This window comes from Scardinius erythrophthalmus (assembly GCF_964197995.2).
Source record: "Scardinius erythrophthalmus genome assembly, chromosome: 24".
Lineage (NCBI taxonomy): Eukaryota > Metazoa > Chordata > Actinopteri > Cypriniformes > Leuciscidae > Scardinius > Scardinius erythrophthalmus.
This window is the reverse complement of record NC_138244.1, coordinates 20450130-20475353: the sequence shown is the minus strand read 5'-3', so window position 1 is coordinate 20475353 and position 25224 is coordinate 20450130. Positions and strand designations below refer to the sequence as shown.

At 38.7% G+C, this 25224-nt stretch overlaps 1 protein-coding gene across 1 annotated transcript; it reads left to right on the top strand.

Moving 5' to 3' along the window:
* Window positions 1–25224, top strand: ces2b (carboxylesterase 2b). Its single transcript, XM_081355658.1, has 31 exons — window positions 1–93; window positions 197–343; window positions 469–546; window positions 896–1043; window positions 1142–1291; window positions 1766–1838; window positions 3368–3528; window positions 3615–3804; window positions 3891–4029; window positions 4136–4269; window positions 7772–7925; window positions 8049–8153; window positions 8261–8359; window positions 9182–9328; window positions 9461–9538; window positions 10009–10156; window positions 10240–10389; window positions 10551–10623; window positions 11128–11288; window positions 11430–11619; window positions 11698–11839; window positions 11917–12050; window positions 14215–14368; window positions 14477–14581; window positions 14670–14771; window positions 16121–16264; window positions 16741–16818; window positions 16928–17075; window positions 24433–24582; window positions 24691–24763; window positions 24854–25224. The coding sequence occupies exons 1-31, from the start codon at window positions 55–57 to the stop codon at window positions 25035–25037; spliced, it is 3978 nt and encodes a 1325-aa protein (XP_081211784.1). The 5' UTR covers window positions 1–54; the 3' UTR covers window positions 25038–25224.

Sequence of the window (25224 nt, the reverse complement as noted above, 5' to 3'; positions counted from 1 at the left end):
GGAAATATATCTGGCTGTGATATTTCCAGCACAAAGACGATCATTGACTGTGTGATGCAGCTGACAGAAGAAGACATCTTGACAATTGCTAAGGTCTGTCTGTCCAAATACTAGTCTTTCTTATTGAATCTCTGTGAACACTCATAAATTTATGCAAACAGTCCACCTATGCACTAAACCGTGTGTTTTGAAACAGGAGCATCCGGAGCTTCGTTTTGGAGTGACAGTGGATGGCCAGTTCCTTCCAAAACCTGCAGCAGATCTTCTTCAATCCCACCAGTTTAATAAAGTGCCTCTGATCACCGGAATCACTAATGATGAGTGTGGATATATGCTGCCAAATGTAAAGACAGACTTCTTCACTTTTAAAATCTGTAAAAATGCAAACATGAGATTTGTTTTTCCAAAAATTAGAACTTCAGTCAGTATTTTACAGTATATTCACATTTAGCAAATGTTTTTCCATAGTTCTTGTCATCTCCAGGATGGACAGATGGGATGGACATAGAGCAGATTGTGCCGGTTTTGACCATGTTTAATCATGCTGTAAGACTACCTTCAAATCAATTATACATATATAGTCCACCAAAGCCAAACTATTTCAAAAGTTGTTATGATTGAAATATATTAAATTATAAATTATATTAATAATTTAATAACAACTTTTGAAATAGTTTGGTTTGGTGGATTAGATCTGTTACACTGCTGCTTTTGTGTATTGCTGCTGCTGCAGAGCAAGAATGGACTTGCTGTCATAGATCTAGGCAGTTGGAGCTGGTGGAGGGTTATAGAGGAACTCTGATAGTAAGCTGCAAGACTAGCCTATATGGTTTGTAATTTAAAAATACTTTAAACTTTTTAAATAATATTTCTGGTCTATTTTTATCCCCTTTAGCTTCAAGATCAGTCAATTCTTGAGCTTGTTTTAAATGAGTATCTGGGCACATCCACTGACAGGATCAAAATCCGAGATGGTTTTCGAGAGATGTTCGGAGACTCTTTGTTCAACATCCCAGCTCGCAAAGTAGCGAATTTCCACAGAGGTGAGAGTTTGTTCAGTGTGCTTTAGAAGTATGACTAAATTTGTAGAATGCTGTTTCAGTGATACACAACAATAATTATCAATTTCGTCTATTTCTAGATGCTGGTGCACCAGTATATGTGTATGAATTCCAGCATTCTCCCAGTATACTTCAAAAGAAAAGACCCAGTTTTGTTGGAAGTGACCATGGAGATGAAATTGTATTTGTTTTTGGGTTTTGCTTTGCAGATGGACTTATAAAGCTGGAAGGTACAACCCCAATAATATTAGAAAATATAACAAATAGATTTAGTGTTTTAGAAGTACAGTCACACTAGCGAACTTTCACAAAATTCCACAAAAAAATGGTCCATTGTATATTGTCAGCAGTGTAGCGATGTATGAAGCACAGCTCACAGAGAAATCACTTTCAGACCAAGCAGCTTTCAGATGGTCAACACAGTGAATTTGCTTTAACACGTTGGGAAATATGCGTGGGGAAAACTTTCGGTCTCACACGAAATATCCAGTCATGTATATTACTATTGAAATGACTGGATTTGGACTGTGAAAATTTGCTGAAAAACGTTAAATGTGACCATACCTTAAGATCTCAGACTTTAGTCTCATTGATATCATTAACCACAACAGTTGTCAAAGTAAGGATTTTATAGGTAGTGACAATCAATACAGTGTCTCTCTTTGTTTTTCCTATTTAACGTCTTTCTTCCTGTTTTAATTCAGGTGAACTCTCAAACGAAGAAAATGAACTTTGTAGATCTGTCATGAATTACTGGGGAAACTTTGCTCGCACTGGGTGAGTGAGACAAAACTCATGTCCTGTGTGTTCCTGGGTCAACATATTTTGTTGATACTGGTCCTGGAACAACATTCCTGTCTGAAAATCTTATCTAACCCTATCCATACCCCTTATGCTAACCCTACCCATAACTTATCCCTAAAATCAGAGCGAAATGATAGGTGAATAACACTGATGTAGAAGCACCTAACCCTGGTTGTAAGCATAAACTTGACATTAACTGTAAACGTGTCCCTCAAATCTGATTGGTTGATTGATATGTTGTTCCAGGATCAACAAAGATGTTGCACAGGTTCAGCAGACAAATCCAGTTGAAAATTGTCAGGGTGGTAGACGGATATCATGAATAAAAAGCTTTGTTTAAAGGATGAAATTCTTGAAAACATTACCAAGTAGTTTGCTATAATCTTTGAAGAAGTTTGTTCAAATGTTATAAATGTCTGCCAAATCAAATCTTGTGGTGCAACCAACATGCAGAAACATACTTAAAACAGGAAGTGAAATCATAGTGAAGACCCCTGCCGTCCTCTTGAGTCATTCAGTTAAGGTTGTAAAAAGTCATGTGATGCGGCTCCCAAAAAAACATGATATTTATGAATTAAAGGAGCCGTATGTAAGATTGTGGCCAAAACTGGTACTGCAATCGCTTTCAAATTACTGTAGAGCGGTGTATCCCCTCCCCCTCCCCCCTGACTCGAGGTTGCCAGATAGGCTGCAGGAACGTTTGTAGCTGCAGCAGTGCTAACTAGAGCAGAGCTGGCAACCCGGATGCTGAAACACTACTGACTTCGTGATTGTTTTAGATAGGTGGAGGGTGGGGCATCAGGCCAAAACACAAGATGACAACATCAACATCAGTTGAGGGCTGCAACTTCACTTTTTAAATTACAATATTCTGGCCGGACTACTGTTGTCAGTGATATAAGTATTTGAAATGAACATGATTTCCTAATGTCTAGTGACACATCAGGGCCATTTTATGATTAATTGAAATACATTTCTTACATACAGCTCCTTTAATACTGTATATTATAATTTATCATGACATTTAAAAAAATAAAATAAACAAAGTTTACAGTAGGTTTAATTTGTTAAAATCAGTTAATGCATTAGTTAACTTTAATAATGAGCAGTATATACTTACTAAATTTATCAACCTTTGCTAATGTTAGATAATAAAAATATATTAATATTTTGACCAAGATCTGTACATTCACATGTATTTAAATTGTAAGAAATACACATTACTTTTTTACTTGATGATTACAATACATGACATTTTAGGGTCATTAACTTCATACTTTTTGCTGAAAATTAGGGCTGGGTATCGGCAAGGGCCTGACGATTCGATGCATATCACGATATATTGCAATAGATACATATGGATACATATACACCCACACGTCGGCTCTGCAAGCTGGAGGCGCTGATATTTTAATTTTTTTAAATTATATTAAACAAATATGTATAAAAAGAATGCATTTCTAAGAGTTTGTTTTAAACTATATTTTAAAAACCTTTTTCAGGTCTCCGAATGGTCCGGGCCTCACAAAGTGGCCTGAATATGGAGCTGAGGCTGAGTATCTCAGCATTGGACTGGAACAGAAACCTGGAAAGGACCTGAAGGGAAAACACTTTAATTTCATGACTCAAACCCTTCCACGATTAATAAATAAGCGAAAGGAAGGCAAGTTATCAAAGTCAGCATTGTTTCAAAATTTGCTAAGGCTCACTGTATAATATTAAGAATGGTTGCACATTTGTTTTTGACAGGACCTGTAGCACAAACCAAATTAGGATCTCTAAGAGGTTCCTTCATGACTGCAAAGGGCAAGGAAACAGTTGTCAATAGCTATCTAGGTGTACCGTTTGCAAAGCCACCTGTAGGCCCCCTGAGACTGGCTCCACCAGTACCTGCAGAACCATGGCAAGGAGTGAGAGATGCAACCCAACAGCCACCAATGTGAGAGTAAAGCAGAACTACTGCAATTAAATTGTCAGGCATTTTCTTTTGGAAACAATGACACTTTGCTTTTTTCTTTATCCTAGGTGTTTACAGGCAAGGGAGATGCTTATAGACTTGATGGCTAATGTGTCTGTAAGTTTGGAGATCCCTGAAGTATCAGAGGACTGTCTTTACCTCAACATTTACACTCCTTCTAAACCTGGAGACAACACCAAGTTACCTGTACGTGTTTGGCCAGAATTTAATTGAGCTTTGCTCTATTTGTATGCATAAAAATGTATGTTGGTTAATGTTTTTTTTTTCTTTTTTAATAAATGATGTGCAATAGGTCATGGTTTGGATTCATGGCGGAGGTTTTTCTGCGGCCTCTGCGTCCATGTTTGACGGACATGTTTTGGCTGCTTATCAAGATGTAGTTGTAGTCTTGATCCAGTACAGACTTGGCCTACTTGGATTTTTCAGGTAAAAACATCTACAGCTTCTCAACATTCTAAGTTATTTGCTAAAAAATATTATTTCAATTGTTCCATTGTTTTTTCAACTGTGAGCACTTTTGGCCCTGTGGATTTTTTGAAAATAAAGTCACATATCATATACTCTCATGTTCACTAAGATTGTCCAACATTGTATATGCATGCATTACAGCTGTATTGTTGTTTCTATCACATCTCAAATGATGATTTGTGTTTAATAGCGTTCTGAGGTGGACAATTAATTTTAAAACAACCAACTCATTTGCCTTAAGAGGCTAATTTCACTGCTGTCTGTTGCTGGGATCTGTGGCCGCATAGCTCCCATCCAATTAATAATTATAATAATAATAATGATTATTATTATTATTATTATTATTATTCCCGCCTGTCTCAGAGGGGAGAGAGCTGTGTCTACACACTTCGTAAAAGTACCCGGAGCTAGAGAGTGTCCGAATGGAAGGACTGTTTATTGGAATTCCACCCCCTTGAACACGAATCTCAAGAACAGTCTGTGGTGGGGGGACATCTGGATATGAAAGTAGGCGTCTTTCAGATCCATTGATATAAACCAATTCCTGGGGCGAATTTGCGTGAGGATTTGTTTAATAGTTAACGTTCTATAAGGCCGTCTCATGAGGGTGCGATTCAGACATCTCAGTTCAAGGATAGGCCTGAGGCCGGCATCCTTCTTGGGGACGAAGAAGTAGAACTGGCAACAAAAACATTGTTTCCAGTGCCCTGAACTGAAGAGGAAGACGGGCACGCTTTGGGGGTGGTCCAGCCTCGGTAGGACTTAACCCTTTCCCCCTCCTCTCCGCTTTTGGCTGGGGCTGGACGGGCGCTGAAGCTGGCCTGGGTCATTTCTGAGTCGACTTGGCCATCTTGAAGAGACTGGAGGCAGTAGAGGAGCTGGCTCTTTTGGGGAAGAAGTGACGCATAGCCTGTGATGACTTATGGGCCGCAATATAGCACTCCACAAAGCCGTCGACCACGGAGCCAAACAGGCCCGACGGGAGAGTCGAAAAGAGTTGTCCTGTCAGCGTCTTAAATTTCGGTGAGATTAAGCCACAAGTGGCGATCCAGAAGTTGCGGTGGCTTTTGTAGTGTGCAGTGCCAAGTATGGTGCATTGCACAGCTTCTTAAACAGTCCGGAGTCGGCGTGGCCGTCAGCGGCGAATACTCTGGAGGTGAACGCTGACGTGGTTCTGCAGGGCTTGGAGAGGTGACTAGCTGTAGTCTTCCAGATGATAGCCATAGGCGGGCAGAGATGTGCAGTGACAGCTTCTTCCACAGGGGGGAACTTTGTGCTCCGAGTTGGGGGCACGCCACGTCTTAGTGATCTCTTGGTGGACCTCTGGGAAGAACGGGCCTGGACATTGGCGAGGAACCTGCTGGAAGCGCCCTGGCTGCAGAAACCATTCATCAAGTTGGCTGTGGGCGGGCTCTTCTGGGGCCAACCAGTCCAAGCCGAGCTCTTCTAGGTGGCAGAGGGGGCAGAGTCATCGCCGCAGTTCGCCCACTCTTGCACTCAAAGGTGGCTAGAGACATTGAGTTTAACTCCATGCACCACTCGCACCAGATGAGAGGTGTTGATCCTCGCAGGTGAAGAGTAAAGGGGGCACTTCGGGGGAGAGTGATGCCATTCATTTCTGGGGCCGCTGGGCCAATGTGAGCTCGCTTCTGTCTCGCTGCTCAACTCTTTCACCTTGGCTCGAGAGGGGAAGGAGATGAGGGAGCGGCCGGTTGTCAACATTGCCTTGAAATTTGCTCTTAAATTTGCTCTTTTATCAATCGCCGGATGGCCACAGGAGAGATCGCTGAATCAGCTTGCTTGCAGAGCACCATTCAATCAGTTTACATGTAGAGCATCATTGTTCCTCTGCAAGGCTCGTTCGGCGAGAAGAAGCGAGGAAAGCAAGAAGAGGCTTCAGTCTTCTTCGGAGCAGCGAGAGATAATCTTCACGCTGAAGGATTCTGACTAATGGGCATTTCTGCATGGCTTATATAGCCAGCCATCCCTGCCCCTTTCAGTGGGCTAGAATGCCATTTGTCTGTGCAGTTGCACAGACGTGAACCAATCAGGCTTCAGGATTCAGAGAAAATTGAGTTTTCCCCATCAGCGTCAGCGAACTGACGCAATGCAAGAGAACTGTATCGAAAGGGAACTTTTGCACAATGATATTGAAAGTTTTTACAATTTCACTATCATAACTTTTTGTGATTGTAAACATATAACGGTTTGTATTTTATGATATCATAGTTTAAGACTGAAAGTCCAGGTTTGGGGAAACTATATGTAAAAGGTATTTGAAAAGTAGCAAAAATAAAACATGGCATGATAAAAATATCCCAATAAATTTGTAATGGGATCTTCATTACAACAAAAAATTATAAAAATCTTAAAATCTGTTAAAGCTCCAGTCCGTAACTTTTTTGGTTTAAATTTTCCAAAATAAATGTTTGAGCAAGTACATAACCTGCCAGTGTTCAAAACTATCTGCTTGCCTTAGTTCGATTCAAAATGGTAAGCTTGTAATAATGTTTCCAATAATAATTCTAGTGGTACTGGTGGATTTCAGAGGGGAAATTCGAGCATGTCTTTGCGTCATTATGTCACATCTGCACAAGAAAGTGTCTCGGTTAGTAGGCTATATTGCTTGTGAGAATGTTGGAGATGAAGATTTATAGCCTTTTCTCACAGCACTTGATATAATTAAACTTGTCAATTTGATGGCGGATCCAGAAAGGTTCAAACAACAATCACTAGTGACAACTAGAGATTCACCCGTTGTAAAATGCAAAAGACTTTGGACTTCGGAGTGGCTACAGAAAAAAATAGACTGCCACCGGCCCATGCGAAAACAAGGATAATATCGGAAGGGCATTAAATGTAGTCACGCAATGCTGATGTTGTTTTTTCCCTTAACATTAGTTAGTTGGTCTGAACAAAAGTGGATGTTACTTACTTGTTCAGATTACATTTTACGGTGAAAATTCTTATGTTGGTCATTCTTCCAAAAAGTAGAATCTGTGATTGCGAATGCCAGTATCCACACCGGCGCGGCGACTGACAGCCACACATTCTCCTCAAAACATTGGATTAATTTGCGCTGTGCTGTGCCGAGGCACAACCCATGTAAAGTTGATAATCCTGCGAATAACTGCAATTGCAGATTTCGAACAGAGATGGCGACAAAGAGGAAAAACTTCGGACTGCAGCTTTAAAGAACCCTCTGAGATATAAAAGTGCCTGAAATAGAAGAAACTCTGACATATAAAAACAATATTTGCATTGGAAGAATTAGGGAAACCTTTCGCCCTTGTGTGAAATTCCAGATGCATGAATTCCTATTGAAATTAGATTTTGCCGTGAAAATTCACAAACAACAGTAAATGTGACTGCACCTTTAGTTGTATAGAATACTTGTAGACTATTTTCCATGTTTTGAACATTATCTCTATGACCTTGTATTCGATAAATGACCATTTAGCACAGGAGATGAACATGCGCCAGGAAACTATGGTCTTCTGGACCAGGTGGCTGCCCTTCATTGGGTCCAGGAGAACATCCACAGCTTTGGGGGCGACCCTGGATTGGTGACCATCTTTGGAGAGTCTGCTGGAGGAGTCAGTGTGTCTTTACATGTAAGAATTTAGTTGTTGTGGTCATGCAGTGATTAGGGACTTGTATAGATCCTCTGAAATATGACTTTACAAATGCTTCTATATACCTGTGTGTTTTAAAAAGCTTCTCTGCATCTTCTATAGGTTCTTTCTCCATTATCTGCAAATCTGTTTCGCTATGCTATCGCAGAGAGCGGTACGGCAGCAATGGATGCTATTATGAATCCCAACCCTCTGCCAACAGCCCAGGTACATTTCACAAATTCATTACAAATTCAAAGTTACGATTTTTCTTTCATTTTCTTTCACTGCGACTTACAGATATTTAATCAAAATGTATCAACATCTTTCTGTAGTATGTGGGAAATGCATCTGGCTGTGATATTTCCAGCACAAAGAAGATCGTTGACTGTGTTATGCAGATGTCAGAAGAGGACATAATAAAGATTGCTAGGGTTTGCATTGCAACCATACATTCATCTATCATCCTTTCACATGAAATGTTTATATTTAATTGAATTTGATAAATTCTTTTCATCTTTTACTTTCTGTAAAAAAAACCTTGTAAGGTCACGCCATTAAGTGATTAATATCAGTATTAATAATAATATTAAAGGAGAACTCCAGTCAATTTTAACATTGAGCTCATTTTTTTGTACATTTGGAGTGCTGTCAATACAGAGAACAACGACAAAAATCGGTGTTGCCTACACCGTGTTATCCTGTTTTTAAAATCTGCACCCTGTTGACTTCAATGGGGCAAGTTTTAAACCAGCTTTTAGCCTCTTAACATCCTTGATGTGTCATTACAAGTGCCGAGTTCACGCGCGTGATCATAGGTACTAAACCTATGCGCGTGAACTCGACAATCGATTACTGTGGCCTTCGACCGAAACAGGATGTAAATACAGGTTTGTGCGCTGGCTGAAATAACATAATTTTTATTCATATCTTTCACATCTACTGCAGTCAGATTCACCCGTGATCACTCTGAAGGAATCACTCACATTAGCTGGGCACTTGTAATGACACATCAAGGATGTTAAGAGGCTAAAAGCAGGTTTAAAACTTGCCCCATTAAAGTCAACAGGGTGCAAATTTTAAAAAGAGGATAACACGGTGTAGGGAACACTGATTTTTGTCATTGTTCTCTGTATTGACAGCACTCCAAATTTACAAAAAAATGAGCTCAATGTTAAAATTGACCGGAGTTCTCCTTTAATACAGATAATTTCTGTGCTAAATGTGTGTTTGCATATGTTGGGCTTATAATATAGGAACAACTAATGCTTCGTTTTGGAGTGACAGTGGATGGCCAGTTCCTTCCGAAATCTGTAGAGGAGCTTCTTCAATCCCACCAGTTTAATAAAGTGCCTCTGATCACTGGAGTTACTGATGATGATGGTGGCTATATATTACCTAATGTAATGGAAATGTTTCTTTTAACATAATATTACTGAAAAACATTGATTTAAAGTCATAGATTATTTCCAAAATATGAAATCTCTGAATGCGTGCAAGAGAACTTAATATTCAAAATCTATTTTTTTTTGTAGATTCTTGGACCTCCAGGGTGGATAGATGGAATGGACAGAGAGCAGATCATGACATTTTTGCCTTTATTTTGTTCTGATGTAAGACATACTTTTTTTTTGTTGTTGTTGATAGCTACATATTTTTTTTTCAAGATTAAAAAGTTTGAAGTTTGAAAAGTCGCAGTAATAAGTGTATATACAAATAGTTGCTGCATTTATTTGTGGCATCCCCCAGGGTTTTATTCTAGGTTCACTCCTGTTTTAGTTGTGTGTTAATTTTAGGTAATGCAATCACAAAGCATTGTTTTTTTTAAGTTTTTATTTTTATTTTTATTACAGTTATGCAAACGTATATCCCACTGTATATTCCTATTTCTTCTAAAGATCAAAACTTTGTAAACAGACTGATCTGTTATGTTACACAATGGAAATACCAAGTTTCAGGGCATGACTGAAATACAGTCTACAAAAATACATATAAATCATGGAGGATAAGTTATGCTGTGTTGCTTAAAATGTTAAACGGAAAATAAAAAATACTCTATTAATTTAAATATCACTTCCTTTAGCTTCAGAATCAGGCGATTGCTGAGTTTGTTTTAAATGAGTATCTGGGGCCATCCACTGACAGGATCAAAATCCGAGATGGCTTTCGAGAGATGATGGGTGACTTTTTTTTCAACATCCCAGCTCGCAAAGTAGCGAATTACCACAGAGGTGAGAGTTTACTCTATTTATGCATCACTGTGCCACTGTGCACCAATTATGCCAGTTTATTTTCAGTCATTTTTTCTTAATAGATGCTGGTGCACCAGTGTACGTGTATGAATTCCAACATCCTCCCAGTATGCTTCAAAACAAAAGACCCAGTTTTGTTGGAAGTGACCATGGAGATGAAGTTTTTTTTGTTCTTGGTTACTGCTTTGGAAATGGACATATACAAATGAAAGGTACAGCCTTAATTTATATAAAATAGGTTTGTTAGTATTCAAGTTCTAAGTGCAGTCTCATTGTTTTTTTTGTTGCAAAGATTTAACCAGAACTATACTGTCAAAGTAATGAGACATTGGCTACTAAGTCTCTTAAATATTATTTCTTCTTCATAATTCAGAAAAACACACAGAAGAAGAAAATGAACTTTGTAAAACTGCCATGGCTTACTGGGGAAACTTTGCCCGCACTGGGTAAGTGATCACATCAGTGATAAACACTCCCTTATAGGTCTAGTATGCTATTTTTCTAAATCGTTGTTTAACACTGTTGATATTTGAAATCAACCCAAACAAACACACCCCTCCCTTCATTGCTCTGCCCATAAAATGCACAAACACGCAATGCAGTGTCTCTTTTATCATAGCAGAAGTGAAGCAAAATAATGCTTCGCGGTGACGAACGAACGATAAGGAAGCACAAAAAAGTGAACATTCAGTACACAAGAGTATATACAAGCAAGAGTTGGTTGTTAGTCGCCAGCAGCACACCAGCTCCAGACAAACAGTGACACTGAAAACCAATGTTATTTGCGTATATATAGAGCAGAAACAACCTCGATTTCCGTTTTCAGGCCTTCCCGCTTATGTCTCTCCAGTCAGAGAAACTAAAATAATTAACATTAGTTATATAACAGTATAGCAAGTGGCAGTTTTGCATTAGAATGTCTGTATTTTTGTGTTTGTCATTGACGTCAGGTCTCCGAATGGTCCGGGCCTCACAAAGTGGCCTGAATATGGAGCTGAGGCTGAGTATCTCGGCATTGGACTGGAACAGAAACCTGGCAAAAACATTAAGGGACAACACTTTACTTTCATGACTCAAAAACTTCCACAGATTATAAAAGAGTGGAATGAAGGCAAGTTATCAATTTCAGAATACATTTTTTTTGTCATAAAACCATAATTTATTTGCTAAATGCAAGTCAAATTGGATATTTTTTGCCTAATGCAAACTAAATTAAATCTTTATATGATTTTATAATTGGTTTTCTTGACAGGACCTGTAGTGGAAACAAAATTAGGATATTTAAGAGGTTCCTTCCTGACTGTGAAGGGCAAGGAAACTGTCATCAATAGCTATCTCGGTGTACCATTTGCCAGGCCCCCAGTGGGGTCTCTGAGACTGGCTCGGCCCCAGCCTGCAGAGAAATGGCAAGGAGTGAGAGATGCAACCAAACAGCCACCAATGTGAGATGCCACACAACCATATTTAAATTCAAATGTGTTTAGACATTTCCAGAATCTAATGTACCGTTGATTCTTTAGGTGCATTCAGGACAGACAAGCGAGTGTCCTTGAGCTGGAGTTTCTCTCTATGGATGTGGAGATTCCTGAGGTCTCAGAGGACTGCTTGTATCTCAACATCTACACTCCAGTCAAACCTGGTGAAGAAGATGTCAAGTTGCCAGTAAGTTCAACAACAGCTTTTTGGGATTGAACGTCCTCATAGAAATTGGGTCGAGAATGTTTCCACGTGTTTTCTAGGTCATGGTTTGGATTCATGGTGGAGGACTTTCTTTTGGTTCAGCTTCATTGTACGATGGCTCTGTTCTGTCAGCGTATCAGGATGTGGTCGTGGTGCTGATTCAGTACAGATTGGGACTGCTGGGATTCTTAAGGTTGGTGCCATAAATGATTTAACAGCTGCAGATTCCCTGGATCATATGAAATGCTTAATGAAAGCGGAAAGATCAGGTGTGAATATTTGCTCTGACAGCAATTTGATTCAAGTGATGCAGTGCATAATAAAATCTGAAAATTGGTCTTTGGTACAATTCAGAATGTTTTAATTAAAAGTTTTTTTATTATGGCAGTTCAAGCATAAAACCTCTATGCATAAAAATCACTTCATGTTATATTGTTATTATATCAGACGCTTTATAATTATCACAATAAATCAGAAAAATCAGAAAATTATTCTGTATTAATTTTTTAAAGGAACACGCTGACTTTTTGGGACTTATTCACCGTATCCCCCAGAGTTAGATAAGTCCATACCAGGGTTATTATAGTTTTGCATTTTTCATTAGTTTTTATTTTTATTTCGTTTTGACTTTTTGTTTTCAAATTCAGTTTAGTTTTAATTAGTTTTTAAAGTGGGTTTGCTAGTTTAGTTTAGTTTTTATTTTTTGAAAATGCTTAGTTTTAGTTTAGTTTTTATTAGTTTTAGTGTTAGTTTTAGTCTTTTTTTGTAATTTGGGTTATTTGTCAGGGGCAAGATTCAAAAAGGTCGGAAAAAGTATTGTGTAATAATAACTCAACAAAAACATCATACAATTTTAGAAAATAGCCAATAGCCTACTCATCTGGATTTAAGCAGCAAACATTAAGTGTAAAAGTAAAAAATGACATAACATTATTTTATATTTGAATCACAGCTTATAGTGTTTTGACATCGACAACCACAACCAAAAAGTGCATTTTACCTCAAACTTGCGACTAGTTAACTTTCTAAAGAAGGCCAATCGCTTCTCGGGTCGACATTAACACACTGACAAAATTATATTCAGAATTTAAAATATTTTTATACCACTTTTTAATGTGTGATTGTGTAAAGGTGTTCACGAGATAGAGATACCAACCTTTCGCGAACTTGCTTTCAACGTCGAACGAACACTCGTTCTCATGGAGACGCGGTGTGCACGGAGGGGAGGGGCTGTGTGTGTGTGTGTGTGTGTGTGTGTGTGTGTGTGTGTGTGTGCGCGCGCGCGCGCGCATGTGAGAGACGCATGGGGAAAGGAAATGCAGCTTAATGAATACGCTGCGTGTTTTAAATAGCGTTAAAAAATGAAAGACCTTGACAAAGACGAAAACTAAGGACATTTACTCTATAATTTTATTTTATTTAAGTTAGTTTTGCCAAACACACATTACAGTTTTAGTTAGTTATCGTTTTTTTGCAATGCCTCGTTTTTATTTTTATTTCAGTTAACGACAATGTTTTTTCCCTCCTAGTTTTCGTTTTTTCGTTTGTTTTCGTTTACGATTATAACCTTGGTCCATACATACCCTTTTCATCTCCGAGCGTGCCGTAACTCTGTCTGACGCACCCACCGCTAGCCTAGCTTAACTCAAAGACTGGAGGTAAATGGCTCCAGCTAGCATACTGCTCCAATAAGTGACAAAATAACTCCAACATTTTCCTATTTACATGTTGTTATTTTTTATAGTCACAGCGTGTACAAATAACAAGGTCACATGAGACATAGCCATCTTCTAACCGTATACATACTCAGAAGGCGAAGCACTGCTACTTGGGCGGAGAGATTTACTCCAACTCTGAGCGAACTCTCTGCTCCTCACCACGGGGCTTCTCAGGTGCTGCGAGCAAATCACTCTGCCCAAGTAGCAGTGCTTCGCCTTCTGAGAATGTAGCACGGCTTGTTCCTTTAAAAAACTATTACAAATAAGATGCAAATATAACTGGATTAAAAACCCACAGTTGAAGATTGGAATCTTGATTTAATGGATCTTTACTACAAATAGGTAAAAATTTAGTCTGTAATTGATAAATTAATCAAATCTGGATTAAATTTTCATTCTCAAATAAATTCTTTTAATGATTTTTTTAATTTCAATAGCCGTAATGTATTTAGCAAAAAAGTTCTGAAGGGCCAAAATGATTGACGAAATTTCATCATTATTTAATTTTGGCTTCAGTGTTTCATTAAAAAACCTCATCTTGGTGCAACACTAGTACACATGATTTAAGCCCTATTATGTGAATACATTTTTCTGTATTTAATCACAGATTCAGATAAAAGTTTCCTTTTCTTTTTGCAGCACAGGAGATGAACATGCGCCAGGAAACTATGGTCTTCTGGACCAGGTGGCTGCTCTTCAATGGGTTCAGGAGAATATCCACAGTTTCGGTGGAGATCCTGGATCAGTGACCATCTTTGGAGAGTCTGCTGGGGGAATCAGTATATCCACGCTGGTGTGCATCTTTATTTAGTAACTGTAGAAACAATTCTTCAGCTGTAATGATTGCACAATTATTTATATTGAATGATGGAGTCACTTTCTGTGTCATTATGTCTTTAAGATTCTTTCACCATTGGCTTCTGGACTGTTTCATCGAGCCATTGCAGAAAGCGGGACTGCCTATTGGCATGGTTTAGTGATGGCTAATCCTTTGCTGATAGCCCAGGTATCATTTCCTTTCATAACCTTCTTATATTTTCATCATTTTGTTATTTAAAAGTCTTCTTAAGTCCTCATGTTGATGATCATTGCAGAATGCTGCCAAATCATGCAACTGTGACAGTAGCAGTTCATCAAAGATCGTTGACTGCATCATGGGCTGGTCTGAGGAGGAAGTTCTGGAATGTTCCAAAAAGGTGTGAGATATTTCATAAAAATAAGCCATTAAAGGGATAGTTCACCCATAAATGAAAATTACCCCATGATTTACTCACCCTCAAGCCATCCTAGATGTATATGACATTCTTCTTTCAGACTAATAATCTGAGTTATATTAAAGGGCACCTATTATGCTATTTTAAAGTTTCCTAATGTTGTTTTGGAGTCTCCTACAACAGGTTTACATGCATCAAAGGTAAAAAAACAGTTTAATTTTCTCATAATATACATTTGCACATCACCACATTTTTTTAACGATTCTCCCTACTCTGCTCTGATTGGCCTGGCAGCTCAGTCTGTTGTGATTGGTCTACCGCATACAGCGCGCGTGTCGAAAACAAAAACGGCCATTGCAATAACTGAACGTCAGCTCAGGGATTGTATACCATAAACTAAAGACAGTAACAAACAATTACGTCAATTTTACCATATCAATCCGAGCTCGAGTCTGATGATGAAACACTGGAAGAACTAGTTATTAAACCTAAACCTCCATCGCAAAGACGGCTCGAGCAGGACGCTTCTCAGTTGGAGATACATTATGAGATGTTGCAACTGTAATTCCTCACCATTAGCATTAACAAGAGTGTGTCTATCAACAAACTGATTATTTTACTTTTACTTATATATTTATACACCTAAGATGAATTGAGGGTGAGTAAATCATGTAATCATCTAATTTTCATTTTTGGGTGAACTATCCCTTTAAGAAAAATGTTTTTGAAACCATTCGGTGTAAAGCAAAAAGATCACTTGTGAAAAAGTTTGTCATTTATGATAATTCATTTGTTTTCAGACACTTAATTGCATGTTATTTACCATTTAGATTTTAAAAAAAGTATCAGTTTAAATTTATATTTAATGAATCAGAATCAGAATCAGAATCAGAATGAGCTTTATTCGCCAAGTGTGCACAAACACACAAGGAATTTTTTGTGGTTTTTACAGGAGCTCTTGGTACATACATACATATATGACATTAGAACAGGTATTTAAATGAGAACATAAATAAATAGAATAAACAATAATAATAGTTATAGTATACATCTGAAACAGTTATGTACAGATTTGTGCATTGTGTGTACAGCTCTATAAATAAAATTTGTATATTTTATTGCAGTTTGTTGAACTAAAGAGTGCTTTAGTTCAACAAAACTTGCAGTTTGTTGAACTAAAGAGTGCTTTAGTTTAAAGACATCTTTATATCCAATTTTCTAAACCTATTGACTTTGACATATGGTTTGAAGTGTACTGCCAAATGTACTGACAAGCAATTATGATAAACTGAAATATATACTCAAACTATAAACTGAAACTGTGTTCATAGTTCGAGATGATGCACTTCTGTGTTGCTGTGGATTCTCATTTACTTCCCAAGCCTGTAGAGGAGATCATTCGGAAACAAGAGTTCAGTAAAGTTCCTCTCATCACTGGTATTACTAATGATGAGTTTGGCTATTTACTGCCCACAGTGAGTAAATATTACATTTATTATTATATTCAATATCAAACTCCAAACAGCTATTATATCAATAAAGAAATCAACAGAAAATGCATCAGTATCCACAGGATAGTGGTATTATTTTTTGTATGCAGGTGCATCTTTCACTTGGTTTGATTTACTTCAATTTGACTCTTTTTTTTTTTTTTTGTTTTTTTTTTACATCAAAAATGCAACAAAAAGTGTTATTAAAAGGCTGAAATTCTTAAGTAGTTTTAGACAGGGATAGTTCAGGTTACATCAGTTGGAATAAATGAATAAATGTTGATAAATGCCTTTTTTAACCCTAAAGTTCCCCTATTACGCTTGTTGAAAATAAAAGGTATCAACTGTATGAAATCAACACACACACATCAAACACACAAAGATCTCAGATGCATTTATAATATATTCATATTTTAGGTTTTATTTTTTTATGCATAAAGTTGAATGTTATTTCGCCTTAGTATTTTTTAGGTCCTGGATGGATTGATGGAATAGATAAAGAGCAAGCCACAAAAGCCTTGACCCTGAATTTCCCTGACGTAAGATGCACATTTACATTATGTAATTTTAACCTCTCAGTTAATAGTTCAAATCTTTCTTCACTTTTTTTTTCTTTGAATTCTGTGCTTTGAACTCAATTTCCTTTAGCCCAGGGATCGATGGATAATTGACCTGGTGGCAAATGAGTACCTGGGCGACACAAACGACCCCATTCAAATCAGAGACATTTATAGAGAGATGATGGGGGATGTGCTTTTTAATATCCCCGCCCTCCAACTGGCAAAATACCACAGCGGTGAGAAGCAATCATTTACTGATTCATTCATATTTAACTATTGCAACTGTGTAAACACTGTATATAGTAAAAGGGTTTCATCATATTTGTAGAGTCATTTAACTCTTTTCCTGCCAGTGTTGTTTTTTATTTTTTTTTAAGTTGCCAGCCACCACCAGCATTTTTGATAATTTTCACAACATTTTCATGGTCCCCAGAATATTTAGTTGTATAAATATTTGACATGAAATATGTAAAAAAAAAAAAAAAAAAAAACTCTGCTTTAAAAAAACTAATTCTAGCTTTATGCATTGTTTTTATCAACACTTGAATGTGGTTAAATGTCATACAAAAAAACATTTTGAACAAACAGCTAAAAAAAGAAAATCACATTTTTGTCAGTCAGATCAGAATCAGAACGATGATCAAAACATAGAACATCACGTTATTTTCACATGTGCATAAGAAATTTTCTGTCACTTGTTTCTGCTGCTTCTTCATCTGTGTTTTGATCAGGAGATTCTGTACTCTTTCAAGAGATGCGTGATAGCCCCCGACCGTATAGGCTAACAGTAAAAAAACACAGAACGCCGTAAATTTCCGTCAATCCACCGAAAGTGTTGTGTCATAAATTACGAAAAATTCCGTCAATGTCAAGGAAAAAGTTAGTTCCCTTTCAAGGGAATTCGAGCTGCGTCGAGACGCTGTGGGAACGCCTCTGCGGGATTGCGTCGTGAAGCACCTATGAAATTAGTCCAATGGCGTAACGTCATCGACCAGGAAGCTATAAAGCACACCTGGAACAAACAGTCACTAGCTTCTGTGTCTTCAGCAAGCGCTCTATGTGAAATCTATGTCCCTGGTGTTTTTTGTCTGTCTGTAGAAAATTGTTAGGCAGGAGTTTTTTCACCCTTAAAAAAATTTAAGAATGGCAAACAAACAGCATTTCAGGAAGTCAAGTCAAGTCAACTTTATTTATATAGCGCTTTTCACAATACAGATTGTATCAAAGCAGCTTCACAGTATTAAATAAAATAGTACATCAGTGTTTGTTTCTGGTGTACAACATCCACGTTTGGTAATGCTGATCAATAGCACTGTTGAATCGATTAATCAAATTAAGTATCCCCAACTGAGCAAGCCAAAGGCAACAGTGGCAAGGAACCGAAAAACTCCATCAGGTGACCTAATGGAGAAAAAAAAACCTTGGGAGAACCCAGGCTCAGTCGGGGGCCAGTTCTCCTCTGGCGTTTATGAAGTAGAGACCGGATTTAACTGTAAGATTAAAATATTATATGAATGCCTGGCTGAAGAGATGCGTCTTTAATCTAGTTTTAAACTGGGAGAGCGAGTCTGAGCAACGACCAGTATCAGGAAGACTATTCCAGAGTTTTGGAGCTAAATGTGAAAATGATCTTCCTCCTTTGGTGGATCTGGATATCCTAGGTATGACCAAAAGCCTCGAATTTAGTGATCTTAAAGAGCGCGATGGATTATAGGGCGATAGAAGATCCGTTAAATAAACTGGAGCTAAGCCGTTTAGGGCTTTATAAGTCAGTAGCAATACCTTGTAATTAATACGGAACTTTATAGGTAACCAATGTAGTGATGATAAAATTGGTGTTATATGGTCAAATTTTCTTGATCTAGTAAGGACTCTAGCGGCGGCATTTTGGACTAACTGTAGCTTGTTTATTGAGGATGCAGGACAACCAGCTAATAAAGCATTACAGTAATCTAGTCTCGAGGTCATGAATGCATGAACTAACTTTTCTGCATCAGAAACTGATAGCATATTACGTAGCTTAGCAATGTTTCTAAGGTGGAAAAAGGCTGTTCTTGTAACATATGAAATATGATTTTCAAAAGACAAGTTACAATCTAATATAACACCCAGGTCTTTTACTGTAGAGGATAAAGTAACAGGACACCCTACTATGTTAAAGTTGTATTGTGAGAGGTTTTGTGGGCGGTTTTTTGAACCGATAAGTATTACCTCTGTCTTATCAGGATTTAATAAAAGAAAATTGTGCGTCATCCAATCTTTTATATCTTTAACACACTCTGTCAATTTGGATAATTTAGCGTTTTCATCCGGCCGTGATGAAATATATAGTTGAGTGTCATCAGCATAACAATGGAAACTAATTCCATATTTCCTTATAATATTTCCAAGTGGCAGCATATATATTGAGAATAATAGAGGGCCTAACACAGATCCTTGCGGCACTCCATAGTTTACTGAAGTTATGATCGATTTTTCTCCGTTTAAATAAACAAAATGGTAGCGGTCTGATAAGTATGATCTGAACCAGCTTAATGCTTGTCCTTGAACACCAGTATAATTTTGTAGTCGATCTAAGAGTATTGTATGATCTATAGTATCGAACGCAGCACTAAGATCAAGTAAAACTAGTATTGAGATACAGCCTTGGTCAGAAGCTAAGAGTAAATCATTTGTAATTTTGACGAGCGCAGTTTCAGTGCTATGGTGCGGCCTGAACCCAGACTGAAACTTTTCATAGATGTCATTTTCTTGTAAGAAAGAGCCCAGTTGGGCAGACACAACTTTTTCTAATATTTTGGACATAAATGGAAGATTTGAAATGGGTCTATAATTTGCTAGGTTATTTGGGTCTAATTGTGGTTTCTTAATGAGAGGTTTTATAACTGCCAATTTAAATGTTCTTGGAACATGACCTAAAGTTAAAGATGAGTTAATAATATTGAGGAGAGGCTCTTCCACTATAGGTAATACTTTTTTCAATAGTTTAGTTGGTATGGGATCTAATAAACATGTTGTTGTTTTATAGGAAATGATAAGTTTATTTAACTCTTTTTGTTCTGTAGTTGTAAAGCACTGTAATTGTTCTTGCGGGGTGATAATTGAGGCTGAATTATAAGGCGTGATTGAGGATCGAACGTTTACAATTGTGGTTCTGATGTTTTCTATTTTCTCAGTGAAAAAATTCATGAAATCATTACTACTAAACTGTAACGGGATATTTTGTTCAGGAGACATCTGTTTATTTGTTAGTCTAGCCACGGTGTTAAATAAGAACCTAGGATTGTTATGGTTGTTTTCTATTAGTTTGCGCAGGTGCTCAGCCCTGGCCGCTTTTAGGGCCTTTTTATAGCGTGACGTACTGTCTTTCCAAGCGATTCTAAAAACCTCTAAATTAGTTTGTTTCCATTTACGCTCTAAATTACGGGTTTCTCTCTTTAGAACACGCGTAGTATTGTTGTACCATGATGCTTTAATTTTCTCTCTGACCTTTTTTAGTCTCATAGGTGCAACAATATCCAATTTTCCAGAGAGAATGGTGCTCATAGTGCTGGTTAGTTTGTCTAGTTCATCTGTTTGTTTGGGTTCACTGAGCAGCTGAGACAGATCGGATAAGCAATTTGAAAAATTATCTATGGTGGATGGAAGGATTGTTCTGCCTAATCGATAACGTGGCGCAGCATGATATATTACCGGGGTATGTAATATGCAAGTTACCATGTAATGGTCAGTTACATCTTCACTTTGTGGAATGATATCAATATCGGTTAGATCAGTTCCATGTGATATAATTAAATCGAGTGTATGATTAAGACGATGAGTTGGTCCGGTAACGTTTTGCTTAACCCCAAAGGAGTTTAATAAATCTATAAACGCAGCCCCTAACGTATCATTTTGATTATCTACGTGTATGTTAAAATCTCCAACAATTAGTACTTTATCGACATTGACCAATAGATCTGAGAGAAAATTTGCAAATTCTTTTAGGAAATCAGCGTAAGGCCCTGGTGGTCTATATACGGTAGCCAAGGCTAAAGATAATAGGGATGTTTTTCTATCATCTAAGAGCGTAACATTTAGTACAAGTACTTCAAATGAAATAAACTTATAACCCGTTTTCTGAGTAACACTTAAGAAAATCTCTATAGATAGTTGCAATACTGCCGCCACGACCAATCAGACGGGGCTCGTGCTTATAGGAGTATCCTGATGGAGTAGACTCATTTAGACCGAAATAATCATTTGGTTTAAGCCAGGTTTCAGTAAGGCAAAGTACATCGATGCTATTATCTGTGACTATTTCATTTACAATAACTGCCTTAGGTGTGAGTGATCTAATGTTTAAAAGACCTAGCTTTAGAAATTGTTTTTGTTTACTAATAGCAACATTTTCTGTTTTAATAACAATTCGATTTTTCCTAGATCCTGCAGTAGATTTATTATTTGATCGCACTAAACGAGGAATAGACACAGTTTCTATGCAATGTTCTACACTAGTATTTATATCAGTTAATTTGGTGCAGCAGAGACTATGATTTGGACTTTTGGTTACTAGTCAAAAGGTATTTAACATTTTGGAGATGTTATCTGACAGAAGATCCGATCCGAATCTGTTTGGGTGTAAGCCATCAGAACGGAAAAGCCTAGGACGCTCCCAAAACAGATTCCAATTATTTACAAAGAGCAGTTTCTGCTCATTGCACCATAACGTTAACCATTCATTTAGCGCGAATAATCTACTAAACTTGTCATGTCCTAGTCGGTACGTGGGAAGCGGTCCTGACACAATGATCGTTATATCAGGCGATGTGCTGCGTACCGTATCGATCAGATTCCTGAAGTCTTTCTTCAGAACTTCCGTCTGGCGCAGCCTGATGTCGTTCACTCCCGCGTGCAATACCAAAGTTCCGACGCGCTCATTATCGTTCAGAATATCGGGAACGCGAGCAGCGATTTCAGAAACACGAGCACCAGGAAAGCAGTGACTGTGCACCTTATTTTTACCTGATGTAGCATGGACGTGCCGAACGATGGAATCGCCGATGATCACAGCATCGCGTTCTGTTTTGCGAAGAGGGGAGAAGCGGTTTTGTGTGGATAACTCGAAAACCGGGAGGGTCGGAGAGGGTCTTGGTCTAGACCTGACTCGCGTCTTCCGCTGCGGAAATATCCAGGCTTCGTGGTGGCGTGTTGGAGCCGGAGTGAACGAGACCATGGCTGATCGCGACCTTGGCGCTTGGGACCGATGTTGAGGAACGCACGGAGTAGACGAGGTCGGAGTCAGCGGGTTAGTAACGTTAATCTCTGATTTGTGAGCATCGGCGCGTGATGTTTCAAGAGCCAAACGCCGGTCTATCAGCTCGGCCTGTCTCACTAAAAGGTCGTGGATCTGTTTCTCAACAGCTTCCAGCTCAGACTGCACCGCGTGCAGCTCAAATGTGTCCTCACCTGCACCAAAAGGTAGACTACTTACATCTGATATATTCGCCATTTTAACAGGTGGACAGTAAGTTAGCAACGACACTACCAGTGATGCTATCAATTAATACTAATTTCTGACAAACGTCTTAGATATAATCCGTCTTTTTAGTGGTACGGGTGTAGAGTAGACGCACAATAGGTGAAAAATGTTTGTAAGTGAGTGTTGAGAAGACGCGTTCAGCCGTGATCACCGGGAGTAACCTATAGGAGTATCCAGCGTTGGATCACTAACAGGCTTGAGACACGTCTGCTCAACAGTCCGCGTTGTAACTATTTACATTTACATTTACATTTATTCATTTAGCTGACGCTTTTTATCCAAAGCGACTTACAATTGCTATATATGTCAGAGGTCGCACGCCTCTGGAGCAACTAGGGGTTAAGTGTCTTGCTCAGGGACACATTGGTGTCTCACAGTGGATTCGAACCCGGGTCTCTCACACCAAAGGCACGTGTCTTATCCATTGCGCCACACCACCCCCATACTATGAGGTTTGAGCAGTAGTGCTTCTCAGTGAGGAAAAGTAGAAAATGTTTGTTGTAAGTAAGTTTAAAGAGTAAAATCAAGAATTATAAATCAAATCGATGGAGCTCCAAAGACAACAACGCGTTCAGACGCGACGCAGGAAGTGTGTTCATCCCTGCCCTCGTTACATCACCCGTAAAGTTGCCAGCCACCGCCAGAATTTTTGATAATTTTCACAATATTTTCATGGCCCCTAGAATATTTAGTTGTATAAATATTTACACATGTACTGTGTGTTATTTGTTGGGTGCGCAGCACGCTCAGTCAGCCCTCAAGGGGCATTGTGAGAACGGCTACCATTAAGAATGCTACACTCCCGCCTCGGCTCGCCTTCCTCTGGCCGAGGCAGAGTGGCGGCTCAAGTCGTTTCCTTCGCAAATGGATCTGGCAGAGGGGTTAGAGACGGGCTTCGCCCTTTCTCTGTCTTCACCTGCCAGGTCCAGTGTCTCATCTCAGGGTGTGAAGCACGCATTGCGGTTTCTTCCGTCCTCGAGTGAGTCGCTGATACTGCAGCTACCCAGTTCTGAGGAACTTCTTATAAACTTCTTGAATATTTGTTGGTATTGAAACGGGAGAAACTGAAGACTCGCCACGCCAGTCTCCAGCATGTAAAGCAAGCAGCATTTTGAATCGTGTGTCCCTCCCTGCCCTCACTACATTACGAGTGGGCATACACGTGATTACAGTGTTGTTTGTCTGGGAGCGGAGCATGTATGTCAGCTCTTGTAAAAGAAAAAGTGTTCTTTCATAAAATTCCCAACGTGTAGAAAAGAATGCACTTTCAGGAGTTTTAGCTCCGCCCCTTTTGGCTTTCTTTTTGAACTACCGTAAATAAAAAGCAAGAAAGCTTAAATTGCGGTTTGCTGAGGCAGCACGTATTCTGGATGCATTAAAGAATCTATGGCTCGGATCGGCATCGCGTAGGTTATGAGTCCGCAATATATCTATAATGCGGAGGGAACTGAGCTGAAGGAGTAAAATAAACCTTTTCTCTTGTTCCTATTATAACAACTAATGTGTTTGCAAGCAATGATTCTTTGTATTCAAATATGAATATTGAAAAAATGTCATTCAGACCATGTATACTTGTCTGATTGTTTATTGAAACTGCATTTAATTTTGAGAAATGAAATGAAATATTTGTCAGGCTTTTGAAATTTGTCAGGTTTTTTTGAAATACTATAAGGGCACGCGCCGAGTGCTTCGTGCCCTTTCTAAAATCCATACTTAGAGATAATAACGGTCCTTAGATCCATTTTACCATAAGTAGGTCAAGTCTGGCTTCTGAGGGTACACCCTTCCGAGGGAAGATGTTTCCCACCTCATATACGGTGCTCTAAGGGGGCTGTTCTGGCAACCCCGCCATCTCATGTGCTTCGGGGCGCGGTGGTCTCCGGCATAGCGGCACTGGGATGCTCGCCCCTTCAAAGGAGCATGGCATGGCATCCTTCTGGCATGGAAATGATGGCGGTGTTTTGAGCACTCAAACACTTCCTCCCAGACCTGAGGGGCCATCATGTGCTTGTCCGTTACTACTCTGTGAGTAAAAATGTGAGTAAAACCAAGCAACCCTGTTGTGATTTTAGGCTCAGGAGCGCCGGTTTATCTGTACGAGTTCCAGCATCCTCCCAGTATGATCCAGAAGAAAAGACCCAGCTTTGTTGGAGTCGACCATGCGGATGAACTTTTCTTTATTCAGGGAACCTGCTTTGCTAAAGCTCATCTCAAAGCAACTGGTAAGACTCATGATTGCAAAAACCATTGCATTCTTTACAAACACCGACATTTTCTGAAAGGGTTTTAAATAAGTAGTAAAACATCATTTAATGGTTCAACCCCTTTAGCTCCTTTCACAAAGGAAGAGGAAGAGCTATGCAGGACTGTGATGGCCTACTGGGGGAACTTTGCACACACTGGGTAAAATATCCGTCCTGATTTTCTCTCTCTGTGTGTGTAGAAGAACAAAGTATATTGTTTCTGCACTCTAATATGTCTATTTTTTGGCAGGTCTCCGAATGGTCCGGGTCTGACACACTGGCCTGAATATGAGGATGAGGCCGAGTATCTCGGCATTGGACTGGAACAGAAAACCGGCAAGAACCTGAAGGGAAAACACTCTGAGTTCATGACCAAGACGCTTCCAGATCTAATACTACAAGGCCGAGAGAAAAGAGAGCACTTAGAACTGTAAAAAAATATCTTTATCTTGTCAAAAATGAACACAAATGAATGTATGAATAACACAAAAAAATGACTGTAATTTTAAAAATTTAAACAGATAACCTGAGAAAATCAAATTAGCATTGATGCTAAAGTTTGAATTTGAGTAACTTTAACTAATCTTTTTGGCACTTAAAAATAAAAGCTGGACAACATGT

Coding starts and splice junctions, on each gene's coding strand:
- ces2b (XM_081355658.1), top strand. CDS start 55: ATGCAGCTGACAGAAGAAGACATCTTGACAATTGCTAAG. Junction 1,839..3,367: donor GGAAACTTTGCTCGCACTGG/GTGAGTGAGACA, acceptor AACCTTTTTCAG/GTCTCCGAATGGTCCGGGCC. Junction 11,289..11,429: donor TATAAAAGAGTGGAATGAAG/GCAAGTTATCAA, acceptor TTTTCTTGACAG/GACCTGTAGTGGAAACAAAA.